General features: G+C 36.7%; 1 protein-coding gene and 1 long non-coding RNA gene across 20 annotated transcripts in view; one reads left to right on the forward strand and one right to left on the reverse strand.

The window, feature by feature from the left end:
- Positions 1 to 918: 918 nt before the first annotated feature.
- The window catches only part of LOC117405859 (target of Nesh-SH3-like), a 74,424-nt gene continuing 60,797 nt past the window's right edge, over positions 919 to 14,545 (forward strand). For all 19 annotated transcript variants that reach the window (XM_034009277.3, XM_034009283.3, XM_034009282.3 and 16 more), the window contains exons 1-2: positions 919 to 1,085; positions 13,996 to 14,175. In XM_034009277.3, the coding sequence (XP_033865168.2) occupies positions 1,007 to 1,085; positions 13,996 to 14,175 (259 nt within the window). In that variant the 5' untranslated portion in view covers positions 919 to 1,006. The remainder of the gene's footprint in view (positions 1,086 to 13,995; positions 14,176 to 14,545) is intronic.
- LOC131737912 (uncharacterized) lies at positions 6,788 to 11,804 on the reverse strand. The gene is made up of 3 exons (XR_009329479.1): positions 11,611 to 11,804; positions 9,968 to 10,055; positions 6,788 to 7,214 (listed from the first exon to the last, which is right to left on the reverse strand). It is a non-coding gene; the product is annotated as an uncharacterized LOC131737912 (long non-coding RNA).

The raw sequence follows: 14,545 nt of genomic DNA on the forward strand, positions 1-14,545 counted from the left end.
CATCCTGGAAAAAGTGTTGAGCAACCACTGCTGGTTTGAAGTGCTTCGGGTTGAAACATTTGATACTTATTTTTACCCTACTAAGACCACTTTTTCATTTATGCCTTAGATCTCCTCAAATCTGTGCAACCATTCGTGAAATATATGCAATGATTTTAATGAGTTACTATAACTGTCTTACAATAGTAGTGGTAACCTGAAAATGTTATTTATTTACTAGGAATGATAAACTACTAGGGTGGGACATTTATTGCCATGATTATTATTAACCCCATTTGGATAAAAATATGAAGTTAATGCTATATAGTAATATGGTGCTTGGTGGGAGAAGTGGGATTATATTATTATTTTTAACTCTGAGACACAGAGGCAGGAATTGTGAAAGTGACAGCGTTTGATGGACTGCGAATGGCCCTGTAGGAAAAAAAAAGAGAAACACCCAAGCTGTTTTAATTAAAAATTTTTTCCTACAGTTCTCTTCATTGGTTACGAATAGTTGGAAAGTTAAAGAAAAAATAAAACAAAACAACAGTGAGTAAGATACAGTACAGTCCCCAGTAAAGGCTGTGATCCTTCTAGTGGGGCTTAGTAACCAGCAAAATAACACCCTTGGAGTAGCACAGTGTTCCACTTAACAAGTTCCTTTTAACAAATGTCCTTTTATGGGAAGTCAACAAGAACATAAGTCCTGATATACAGAAGCCAACAGCATGACACTAGTACATTTCAAATGACACTGGCTTGTTTAAGTCTGTTACAATAACTAAAAGCCTCCCACAGAAAGAAGTGGGTGATCTATTAAACAAAACAAAACAAAAAAAAATTCCAAACCTAGCGAATTGCTGTTGTGAGTTGGTGGGGTGTGATGTCATATGTCTCCTCCCCTCTCTTTGTATAGCTTCTTGTTGGACCTGCTCTCTCTATCACTCAACAATCTTACTCAGTGAACTCAAGAGTGCTTAAGAAAGTTGCTACCTTCAAAGCATCAGTCATCCAGCGCAAGAACATGTTGCCAAGGCTGCTCCTTCTCCTCATCGCTGGGATTATTCTAGTGGGTTATGGGACTGCACAGAGACTACCAAGAGGCAAGTGAGAAATAAGTAATACAGGAAAAGTCAAGTTACTTTCAAAAGAGCAGCATAATCTATTATTACACTTTTACATGTGAAGTAGGCAGAAAAGCAGAAGACTAAAATATTGAATATTATTTTATTCAATGTTATTGTTTTGTTTTTTAAATTGCAGCAGTTCATTTTTGGATAAAATTAAACTGATTTCATTCCACGCAGTTTAGCATTTTAAATTAGTGTGCTGTGTGTATATAGTTAATTTGCTGCAACGGTAAGGAATTGCTGTTTTATGTAGTAATTAAAAAACACTTTCTTGGTTTTGGCACATAAAACTTTAGAATTGTTTGTACTGTACAGCCCACCCTGGGTGTCATATAATTAGTATTTTATCAAATTCCACTGGAACAGATTTACCAAAAAGCTAGACTAAAAGTAAATAAATAAATAGAACAGTATTTACATATATATATATATATATATATATATATATATATATATATATATATATATATATATATATATATATATATATATATATGTACACAGTGCTCACCCTTTATAACGCTATAGTGGGGAGCCATAGTTACAAGACCGTGCTATTTGTGTTCCGCCTTATAACAAGCATAAAAGGGCTACTGTAATGGCATTATGGAGCAAATGTGAGCCACAACCCTACTGTGTTATAACCGATTCTGCACTATAACGAGGCACGTTATAACGGGCGAGCACTGTATATACTAATAAAAGGTCTTGATTTGAGTTTACAATGGCTAGTTTTAACAATACAGAAAACAAGACATTTAAACTGAGATCAAAACATTTTATTTGCCAACGAGGCAAGATCGTTATTTTTTTAATGTTTTTTACTCTGCCATAAACCTTTTCTAAAACAAGATTATTATGTTTTAATTAATATTTGGGGGTAAAAAAGAAGAGATTACTAAACATTGAATTATATAATTTTGGAATAAGAAAAAAAAAAAAGCACTTTGAATTGCTAGTAAACATGCATTTTGCACTTCAAATGTGTTTATGTTTCTGTTGTGTAGAGCACGCTGGGATTTGACTCTGCTCAATGTCTTTTCTCGTGCTTAAAGCAGCTGTGCTGATAGCTCATAGAGGGGTGATTTGGGTTCTTTTAAGACTTGCCAGAAAGTCTTCTAAGCATGTAACGCTTTTTCATGGGAATTTCAATTCAATGTTTTATTCAAAACAATGTCTCTCTAGTGTCCATCTTGCTTGCAAAGTGCCAATAAACGGTATCTGCTGCCATTGTTATATAATGATTTTTGGATGCGTATTATAAAATCCAATGGTTTTCATTGAAAGTGCCAGTTGAACACTGCTATCACTATTAAATAACAGATCTGATCATAATGACAAGCGGGGGGTCATGTTGGTTCCTTGTAAAGTACAAACAGCTGTGGTGTTCCAGCTGCAGCTATTGAGAACATCAGTATGATGTTCCAGGATTATTCATTTACTGTCTTTTGAAACTTCATAATGGTAGCACACTAACCAAAACATTTCCAATGGCAATGCAGTGACTCTATGCTCAGCATTTCATTGTGCATCAGTGCAACTTTCTGTGCCATATGACACTTTAGCATGTTTTGCCACATGCACATGCTGTACATATACCATAACATTTTTCCTTGGCAAATTCAGTTTTATATGCATTTGATCCAATAGTTTTTAAAACCTTTCAAACTGGCATGAATGGGCAATTGTGTGCTGTAGCATGACTACCCCCAACCCCTAACCCCTAATAATTCAGTACTACTAGCAATATTAATTAGGTTCCCATTATGAAATTGCCCTAAATTCTGGTCCCTTTATTTTGTTATGTTGTTGAATAACAGTGATTCATGGTCCCCCTTGTAAAATACACTTAATAGGCTATATCTTTAGTTTTTCATATTGAAAAATACGCTTTTAAAAGGCATAGATTAATGTGGTTTCAAAACTAAAATTAGTAGAGTGACATATTGTCTACTTTGGGCAACAAGGTTCTGTATATGCCCAGATCCCACACATGGATCTAATTACTTACCAGCCCCTACAGTGGGGCCAATGCCATAAGTTAGCTGTAAACCTCTGGAATCAAAAGCCTGGTTAATTTATTTTTAAATATTTTTGCAAGCCGTTGCTTGGCATAGGTTTTGCTGACTTAAAATGTATATATTCCAACTCAGCAGTTTGGAAAAGCTAATCCAGTGTTTTATCTTTGTATTATGAATGCAGAGTGGCTGTCAGAATTGGGATTTAGACAGTGAATTGGGTGTGGCGGAAATTTTCAATTGTAAACTTCTCTCCTTTGGGAACCAAGCAAAAAACAAAACATTGGATGAAGTGTAGCTAGAGAAAACAGATTCAAGTCCAATATTTTTTCTCCCTGTTTGCATATGTTTACAATTGAACTGAAATTGGTACACTACTTCATACAAAAATGAGGATATAATTAATATAATAAAAGCATCATACCAATGCTGTACTAAAAGACCAACTTGAAGCCTTTTGCATTGTGTTTTTTCTTGTACAGTTTGGGCATTTACCAATATAACCTCCTTTCAGAAACAGAGATGCTAATGGAAAACTTGGTATTATTTAAAAGGCCCTCAGCGATCATTTAAATTATGCAGCACTCTAGGACTCGAAATATATAGGTTACTTCATAAAATATCAGCTCTAAAATCTCAATATCAAGTAATTTATATAAAAAATGGAAATTAAAAACACATGTTTTTTTTTTTGTTTGTTTTTTTCACCAACTGTAACCTACTTGCCATGGACAACAGCCCAGACATAGAAAGGAACATAGGACAAGCAAATTCAGAGAAATGTACTAGAGTAGAAAATAATTAAATCAGCTCTACCTGCCAGGCATTGTTTTAAGTTTAATAAATGTCTCCTGTCAATTCATATATGCATGGGTTAGATTCCAGTCCTACTTCAAATCAAGAAATATGTATACAGATATCGATGCTGGATGTGTTAAGAACATGACCTACATTTTCTATGTTAGTCTGTGTCTTTCCCTGTGTGTGTAAAATTGTGTGAGTAATAGTTTTCTAACCCTTTGCTACAATTCAAAATGTGTTATAAACCTTATAACAAACACTAAAGGCACAGGTGTACTTAAATGACCAATGTCAGTGTTTTATGTAAAAGGTTCCCAAGGGGAAGTCAGAATACTTAGCGAAGTGACTGTTGGGATACAGGGCAGATTAATGTGCTAGCAACTGGTGAGATCAGCATACCTTCAGCACATAAAATATAGTAAGCCTTTGAAAGGCTAATTTCTATATGCCATACTGTGGGTCCCTTAGGGTAGTGGTTCTCAACCTTTTTTTTCTTTGGAGACCCACCTTTGTATTTTTCAACTGAAGCTGTGACCCACCCAGTAAAAACAAAGCTATAAAGCCATTTTGAGAAAAGTAAAATACTTAATTTTATGTAGATATTATAAATAAATAAATAAACCGAACAGTACATTTTACAAATACTATAAAGTAATTAAATTGTAAGGTTTCTGCAACATGGTGTTATGGGTGAGATGCTAACTCTGAGGTCATCCCCCATATGAAGCTTGTTCCTGTATTTCATTTTGATTGCTGCCTGATGGAAAATCCCCTTTCAACTAAATATGCTGTTGTAAATGTCAACAAACGCTTGATGGCTTTCTGCGCAGCATTGGGATAGTCACATTTAACAAGGATCCAAAATTGCGACAGAGAAACCCCCACAAATTTCCTTTTCAAAGATCCGTCACAAGAAAGTTCTATGAGCTCGTTTTCACAGTCACTAGGAAGGTCAAGACTCTTGATCTCTGTAGTAAAAGGGTGTCAAATCCACTCAATATTTAACGTAAGATCGCCAGGGAAATACTCGTCAAATTGAACTGCAAGAGCAGAGAGGTGGTTTACAACTTCTGTTTTTACCTGACTGAAATCTTGGACTTCATGATCATCAAAAGTTTCAAACATATCATTACGTGCATCTGCAACCAGCTTCCCCCATAGTTTCAGCTTTTTATTTATTTATTTTTTTTATTTGTGATTTTGTTGTTGTGCTCAAAAATGTTACCTCCATGGCCTTACAGTGATACATTTAGTTGACTGAAGATAATTGCCAGGTAATCAAGTTTTGCAAGCCACTCTGTGTCAATAATAGTCTGCTAAATCAGACTTTGTATCCATTAAAAATGAATGCAGCTCTAAACGGAGCTCATACAGACGATGCAGCACTTTACCCCTTGACAGCCAACGAACTTCATGTGCCATCAAAGGTGGACGTGCTTGCTTCCCATTTCCCTGCACAGCACTTCGAAACAGCAAGCATTGAGGGGGGGTGCTTTTATAAAGTTAACACATGTTGTAGCCATCTGTAATACAACATGCAGTTCAGGGCTTAGTTTTTTTGATGCTAGGCGAAAACAATGGTGCCAAGAAGAATCTTTTGCTACTTGCAAAATCCGCTGAACAACCTGACTTTCTGTGGGGCAAGTACGGCAGCACCACTGGTAGCAATTCCCACACAGTTCTTTCATCCCCATGCGTTTCTACATGAAAGTGTTCAAAGCCTTGAAAATCTCCTCAGCTGTTGTTCTGCACTAAACAACAAATCCTCCTGTAAGTCACCAGTAACGTACATGCACAAGCAAAACATCTGTCAACTCGTCTATTTGAATGGCAAAAAACTTGCTCTCGTTCACTAGATTCACAAGTTGCTCTTTAATGTCTTTTGAAATTTCTGTTATCCTCCTGTGTACAGTATCATTCGATAGCGGGATACACTTAAGTTTCCTGGCAGCTGCTTCTCTGAACATTTCGGTACACATATCCAAAACAGCTGGTAATATCAACTCTTCGGCTATCGTGTGGGCTTTCTTACATTTAGTTGTATGCTGCGAAACTAGAAAGGAATCTTTCAAAGAACTTTGAGATACAGTAGAAGTGCAGCTAACCATATTTTTTTGTGTTTGTATCTGCTTCAATTTCCTTTCAAAGTAAGCCAAAGGTTTATCTTCATCACCCGGGTATAGCGTTTGTTGATGCCTCTTGAGTTTTGAAAGTTTCAAACTTTCATTGGCAAGCACACCCAATGACACACTGCAGTTTGGGTTCAGTTTCAGAACCGATATAAGTGAAGCCAAACTGAAGATATGATTTGTCGTATTTACTTTTAGGCCTACCACTTTTTATTTTCTTTTTCGCTATGGCTTCGGTTTCTGCTGGCCCTGTTACTGAATTTGATGCTGATGCAGCTTGGAAATGCATTTCAAAAAACGATCCATTTTTTTAAAATTCACTAATCTAATTAATTGTAATTATTTTTATTTTCTTTTGTTTTAGATACACTTAATTTAACTTTATTTCTTAACTATTCCTTATACCTTTTGCTTTTTACCACTTCAGCTTTCCAGATCCTAGCGCTCCTCGAGTCTTAACAGTTGCAAAAGCACTAATTTTCTTGTACTCAGCATAATTTCCGACTGCCTCGTTCTCAGTGTAAATTAAAATTATATTTGATTGGTGGTGCTCATTATTTTGCAAGCACACTATTCTGATTTACCGGAGTCAAATTACATAAGGTTAAAAAAAAAAAACCTTAACGTTGATGTTGAGACAGGGGAAAATGCTTGAACAGTAATTTTCATTATTTTGGGAAACTGGGCTTTGCGACCCACTTAGAAGCAGTCCGCGACCCACTGGTTGAGAAACAATGCCTTAGGGAAAGAGCCCTAGTATCACAGTACCACGGTAGGCGTGTTATGTGACCTCCCATGTAGTTTTGCTCCAATTGACAAATCTTCACATCAAGCTTCACAGAGACCACCAACTGCAGGTAACCCATGGCATCTTGGTTTCATTTAACTGCAAAACATTTTTTTTATTTGAATGTCAATTTCTTAGGGACCATACAGTGTGACTGCAAAAAAAGATATACAAGCCAAGAATTATCTCACATGATTACATGTTCCGATGTGTCAAAACTCAGACTGTTTGTCTTAAGAAAGCAATAGAAACCCTAAAAGAACGGTCGAAAAAAATCCAAAACAAACTAGAAATCTGGCAAGCAGATCTGTTGCTGTTTTCTTTTGGTCGAGCAGTCTTGGTCAATAGCCACTTTTTGGTAGCAAATCTGAAAAGACAACAAATGACTAGTATAAGAATTTGGGTGGTGACTGAATCAAAATGAAAATTGCAGGAAAGAAAAGCAGGAAACATTTATGGTGATATGCCTATTAAAGAAGTAAACCTTTATTTTTAGATGTCACGTTAGACTAGCTGCAAAAAAGAGGAATACTTACCAGAAAACAATATAATACAGTATTTCCAGAAAACTGTCATACTAGCAGGTAACTAAGCCACATTCATTATTTCATTCCTTGCTAGGTGCATTCTCTCTGGCATAGCTAGACTTCTCTGTGGTGGACAGGGCATGTTGTCTTTGAACTGCTTATAATCCATGTCAAGTGTGGCCACAAATCCTCTCTGTCGTTGCCTACATTGCCAACAAGGACAGAATTTAATTGTTCCAGTTTAATGCATTCTGAACCTTCTAGAAGTACATTTTGACACACAAAGACAAGTCCATTTGTTCTTCAAATTGTCATCTTTGTGTAGTGTTATGTAACAACAGGCTAAACTGCACCATTTTTTAGTGAATTGAAAACCAAACTGTTCATGTAACAACAATTGTAAGGCTCATTTGAGAATCCGACGCTGTGTCTAAACGGTTTGTAGAAGCTTAATGGTGCAAATTATTGAGTTATTAAAAGAATGCTTACCTTGTTCTTTGTGAAACTGAATAGAACATTTAATCTTTTCTTACACAGTGCTTCCTCATCTCCAACAGGTTATAGGAAACGTCTGTTGGGAGCCACAGATTTTTATTTAAAGACTGAGAGCGGACTTTGTTAATTTTGAAAAGTTTGTTGTTTTGGCAAAAGTTGCTTAAATAACAGGCGTTACTAGGGATCTTTATTATTTTTGTACTGTGTGTTGCAGAGATTGATATTATGCTTACTGGCAAGTTACTAAATATTCTGCTCTTGATCTGAAAATCATTGACGTCTGTGATTCGTTGTTAATGTAGAAGACCTGTGTAACATACGCAAAGGTCTGTTCCTCATGCTGTGCTTGGTTTGCTGTTAACCACTGGTGCTCTGTGGTGTTTTTAAAGGGTTTTACAAGCTGTTTAACAATGGTGATGGTTCTAGTCTCGATTTTGCCAGCACGGAGTCCTTCTCCTGTGAATTATAATTGACTGGGGTGATGATTTAATGGACACCCACTAAGAATGAAAACTCCTTCAATTGATCAGACGCTTTATCATGACTGAACTTGTGTCAGTTTCTTTCTTTTTTTTTCTTACAATTTAGGACTTGTATTAATTGTGTTATGCTGGAAATTGCTTCAAATTAAAAAGAAATAGAAATCCTTAAAGTATAAGCTTTCCCTTGATACTTCAGAGGTTCATTGTTTTTTAATGTGGGCTGCAGTGTGGAGTAGTGGTTAGGGCTCTGGACTCTTGACCGGAGAGATTGCTCCAGTAAAAACCCAACTGTACAAATGGGTAATTGTATGTAAAAATAATGTGATATCTTGTAACAATTGTAAGTCTCCCTGGATAAGGGCGTCTACTAAGAAATAAATAATGATAATGTTCTGTTTGGTAGTCACTAATTGATTCTACTGTGGCAAACTCTCAGTCTTTAATACATTGTCCTTCATTGTGGATTTTCTAATGCTATATTGGCTGTTAATCGTTGCCACTGCAAATTATGACAAATACAGTATCAGTTGCAACTTACCTAAACCAGTGCTACTAACTAAATATAAATGCCAGCAATTTCTTTTTTGTATGCAGTAGCTTCCGACTGGGAGAATATATATATTTTTTTATTCATTTAAAAATCGATTGAGCAGGTATAGCACAGTCTGAAACCATTTTTTTAAATGCATATAATCTAGTGCAACGGTTTTCAACCTGTGGTAAGCGTACCAGTGCTGGTACGTGACAGGCTGGTACCTGGTACACACCTGCAGGTGTTCTTTAAGACAAGATGATTCCCTTAATCGTAATGTGTCAATCTGTTTGTACCACTGAATCGAGGAGAAATGAGAAATTATGATGAGAGGTATTTGTTTCAGTTACTTTCAAAGATGGGTAACCAAAGTAATTGTGGTGTTGTTGATTGTGGTGAACTTGACACATAATTAGATAATGCCATCACATTTGCAGTGAGAAAAATGGTTTTAATGGGGTAGGTCTCTGTTTTACAACAACCATTTAAGATTGTACATGGTTACATGGCAAATCTTGTGTTCCCAGCTAGAAACACTGGTACTTGAGATGAAAAGGTTAAAAACTTCTGATCTGGTGGACAAAGTTTTTTTATTAAGTAAATGCCAAAAAGCATCCGTTAATGACAACACAAATATACTTTTAAAAGTAACAAGGGCACATGCACAACAATATTATGTAGGCAACATGTTAATGGTGCGCAGGGTTATGCATACTGTAAATGACTGATGCCAACAACTGTGCTATGGAAACTCAAGGGGGGTCAAACTGTCCCACCTCACATTTCTTTTTGTAATGTAGAGGATGGTTAATCCAAGGCACACTAAATAGCTCACAACATACATACACCATATACTGTACATGGAAATGTCAAACGGCTAGGTCTAAGAGCTATATTTTATGTTCTTTTGCTGAAGGGCATCTGGTTTTAGAGATATTTACCTGTTTTGTGTCTTGAAGTTTCTGCATTATGAATACAATACAATACAATAGTTTTTTTCTATAGCACCTTTCATAACAGAGTTATCACAAAGCGCTGAACATTGAAGAATAAGCCAAATCAAAAAGGTATGTTTTTAACCTACTTTTAAAAATCACAAGCGAGTCAGCCAAGCAAATGCTCTCAGGGAGCGAATTCCAGTCTGGGAGCGATTAGAAAAAAGCTCTTCCACCCTAGAGACAAGGCGGAAAAAAGGAACAGAGTAGAGCTGAGTTAGAGGAACAAAGAGAACGCCCCGGAGTGAACGGCTTCAGCAGCTCACCGATGTAATCAGGGCAGTTATGACCTTTGACCTTTCTGTAATGGATTCGGCTTGGTGGTGGATTCTTTCTGACCTTTCTGAATCCTGTGACATCTCAAAGTATTGCATCAAGCACGTGCCCACTCCAGTACCATAGGCCTTAATAATAGGGTTTCTTAATATTTTAGGAATTAACCCTTTCATGCAGGAAATATTGAAAATAGCTGATAAAATGTAGTTATGGACACATAATAAATATATTTTTCATTGATTTTTTTTCTATTGCTTCATATGGGAAATGGCATCCTCATATGAGGTCATCATGCATTTGCATCTTCCATATGTCCCCATATAAAGACTCGAATAGATTTTTTTTGTATCTGTCCGGATAATTTTCCATGCCCAACTGAGCTGAACTTCAATATTTTGTTTTCAGTGGGCTTGGTTTTTGGTAGTGTTGTAGAGCAGGGGTCCCCAAACTTTTTTTTACCTGAGGCCCACCTGTTCAGCTGCATTAGGCACTGCGGCCCATTATTCGCACTCCTTGGGAAAACATCAAATTAAAAACATTTTATATGTTTAAACCTGTAACATTACAAATAAACCTAATCTAAACTGTCCTTTATTCATTTTAATAAATATTGTGAAAACTGGAAATGACACAGAATTTTTTAAAAAAAATTTAGTAAATAAAATAAATTGCAAAAACTAACAAACGTTTTTATCAAACCTTTAAATTAGGTACCTTTGTATAATTGAAAATTTTAGAAATGCAGTTATTTTTCTTGGTCATCAAACAAGATCAAGTGCATGTCTCTTATTATTCCCATTCATAAATACCTGAACAGGAATCACTTTGTGTAAAACCAGTAGAATGTGCACAAGAACATAACTCTTAAATCCTCATTTCTCAACACTGTAACTAAAACGTCCAGCGCCTCAGGCTTAACTGTGGCGCACAAAAAATAGGAATGCGCACAACACAGAAGGAAACTAAAGCCCTGCATAAGTTACTTTTTTCGCCACTACTCTGTACAACCAAATACAACTTGCAAAATCACATTCATTTGGCTTGCAACATCCGCTCCCCCCCCCCCCCCCCAAAAAAAAAAAAAATCGATCTGCAACGAAATTTGAATCAATCCAAAAACGTTTTTTATTTAATTATTATTTTCCAACAAAACATATTGTAGCGTTATTTTAAGACGACTGTAAACGAGCCAGTAATCAATAAAATAGCAGTATATTCAAAAATGTTAATAAATCAATTACCGGTATGTAACAAGACATCAGTTTGATTATTAACTTGATTTAGTTAACATTTAAACATACATCAAAGTACTCAATATTTTAAATGTTAATAGCTACTTAGTGACAAAAACGTATTGTAGCGATCTGTGTATTGTTTGCGTACTGTATTCCCTCTTGTTTCTACTGTCTGCTGTTAATGCCGCTGTATTGTGTCCCTCTCCCCCCGTCTGTATTACCTGTAATTGCGGGATCGCTCTGTCCCTGTGGCTGTGCGAGCTATCCTGCACGCATGGTGCGCCCTGGTCCCTGTCATTGGCTGTTGATTGAGTGTGCCCATTGGTCCTAGTGTACGGCTGGGGACCAATGGGATAGCTGTTCGCTCTGGCACCCGATTAGCATAAAGGGGCGGGGCTAGGTTATAAAACGGGGCGTTGCACGCTCATGGTCGGTCGAGAGCAAGTGGTTAGAGCAGTGGACTGCGTATGGTGCTGAAAGATCCGAAATAAAGCTTTGAAAATGAAAGCAGCGTGTTGTCTCCTTCTGTTCTGTCTACTGCGCGAAACGCTACAGTATTCATCATAGGCATCAATTTAATTTTTAAATGAATGTTATAAAGTACAAACGTTAGTATGAAAACGTTTCTACAAAAGAAAAAAACCCATTCCAACACCTCAAAACTGAGACCACAGTACAAATGCATTCAGACTCCTGTAGCTGCCTTTTTTGTTCTTTATACTTTGCAAAACGTATTCTTCGGTAGCGGATTTGACATATTGTAATTTTACAAAATACTGGACACACTTTACATCTGCCTGCAGAGCGATCACATGACCTTAACACTGCCCTATTGTCAGAGCTCTCGCTTTAGATCCCACCTACAGGTAGGCATTATGTTAGCTCTGATTTGTGAATTTCTGCTTTGATTGACAGTCCGCCAATACTCCCTTGCTACACTTTATTTTTTCTAGTTACAGCTGCCACCGGCGCCTGCTTTTCGCTATTAATAGAAAAAAATACATAGAATGTCATTGCTCCCGCAGCCCACCCGGGACTGTGTCGCGACCCACAACCCCTTTTGTAGAGAACATCACAGTATTCAGATGTACTGTAGAGCTGTGGCTTTTTCCTCCCTCATCTTGTCTTGACTGTAATAAAAGAGAAATGAGAATCAAGCAAAGAAGTGGTGTTGTTGGTTGTGCAATGCATACATTCTCAAAATCTAAATAATATCTGTCATCTTAATTGCAATTTCCTGGACAACCATTTACCAGTAAATAAAGAAATATGGTTATTCATCATAATAATGTTTTCCCAACTGTACATAATAAGTATGCAATTGGACCGAGAAGTGACACAAAAAACCACATGAGGAAAGTGAGGGAAAAAAAGCCCAAGCATAATTGCTTTCATTAATAAATAATCACCATTTCCTCTTCCTGTCATTTAGTATTCTGCCTTTCAAATAAAAGTGTCCCTGAATGAATTATGTTGATTTAAGGGATTCAAGGTTTCAAAAGATGAATATGTTGTTGGAGGGTTTAGTACACCTACAATAGATAGTCAGTAGGTAGCTGTGTACTGCGTGGTACCTGATACAAAGGACTCAACTGAGATCTGTTTTGATTTTTGTTATTATACAGATATCAGTAATTATGTCTCCTCCACTTGTCAACTCAATTCACTACCCAAGAGGAACACTTTTTCATTCCATTTCATTGCAGAACTTTTTCCTTGAGCAGTCCAGAGTCTGGTTCCAATCAGGTCTTTGTTGTTTAATTGAACCTAGGGGGTGAAGGACCCGGATAGGAGAGCCACAAGTAAAAAGTACACTGATTTACTCTACACTGAACAGACTTGTGAAATGGTTATGATACAGCAAAACCGCATCCAACGGGTGCAGCATCTCATTATTGTGCTTATAATGTGTGCCCATCATATGTATTGTTTTTTTTGTTCGTTTTGTTTTGTGGTTCTGTTGAACTGTGAGGTGTTACAGTAGCTGGCAATTATCCTACCTAATGACCTGACTGGAAGAATATAACATCTAAAGCCACTGAGTTATTGTGGTGTTACTATTTCTATAAAAGTATGAATGGTTTGGTAGCTTTTCTGAAGTTTGTTTTGGTGTACAATACATCTCTAGATATGCTCCACAACAGTTCAATGAATCCTGTAAATGAAAGGGAAAAGGGATTTTGAGCATTTAGAAAGTCAAGCAAGCAGTTACACAACTAGGTGCAATGAGAGATTAAACAGGGACCTTGACTGAAGTATGGGGAATGGTCATATAAGGAATGGCCTGTTACACCAACAGCCAGCACAGCTGTCAGCTTGTTAATCGATTTCTTGTTGGGCTAATTAGCTCCAGCTTTACACTTCCAGATAACTCTATAGAAACTGACCTCTTTTTTGTTGAAGGCCCTCTGTGAATCATTTTCATAAAGCCAGATTTTCCACACTGAAGCCAAATCTTAAGACCTGTGGTTATTTTACTGGCCCGCATAGATGAGTGTGCTATATAAAACATGGACATTTAGTGGCCTGTTCAATGTACCTAAACAGTGGCAGATATAAGTACCACCATCATTCAAAAACATTACATTTTCCTTTCTTCTTTTCAGTCAAAAGACAAAATCTGAAGGTCCGGATCAATGCCACCGGCGACACTATTGTCCTCAAGTTTGTTCGCCCACGCCCTGACATGAAACTTGAAGGCTTCATCCTTGGATATGGAAGCAGCATGTTTTCCAAGCAGTACATTCAACTGCCCGAGAATGGAAAACCCTATGAAACTGAAGTTGGTAAGATACTAGAATTATTCATTTTTAGAGTGGACTGCAAATAGAATGCGTGCTGACTTACTAAAGCTAGTCAACTTTCATTTCTGTTTTGTTTGGCTGTTTGTTTGGGTGTTGTACTGCTTCCAATGTGATCTCACTATGCACCACAAGCAGCACCTATTGGTTTATATTTTTAAGGTTTCCATGAGTATGTCAGCCAAAACATGTGCCTGTCTACCTATGTATTTGTTTATTTATTCATTTGATTAATTTGATATTTTCAAATCTCTCGAAAGCACCCTCTAGTTATTGGTTTCTCATTTTTTAACATTAAAATAAGTATTTTGCCTTTATAAAATAGTACGTATATAACAGAGAAAAATAAACACTT

Source organism: Acipenser ruthenus, chromosome 9 (assembly GCF_902713425.1).
Source record: "Acipenser ruthenus chromosome 9, fAciRut3.2 maternal haplotype, whole genome shotgun sequence".
In the NCBI taxonomy this organism is placed as follows: domain Eukaryota; kingdom Metazoa; phylum Chordata; class Actinopteri; order Acipenseriformes; family Acipenseridae; genus Acipenser; species Acipenser ruthenus.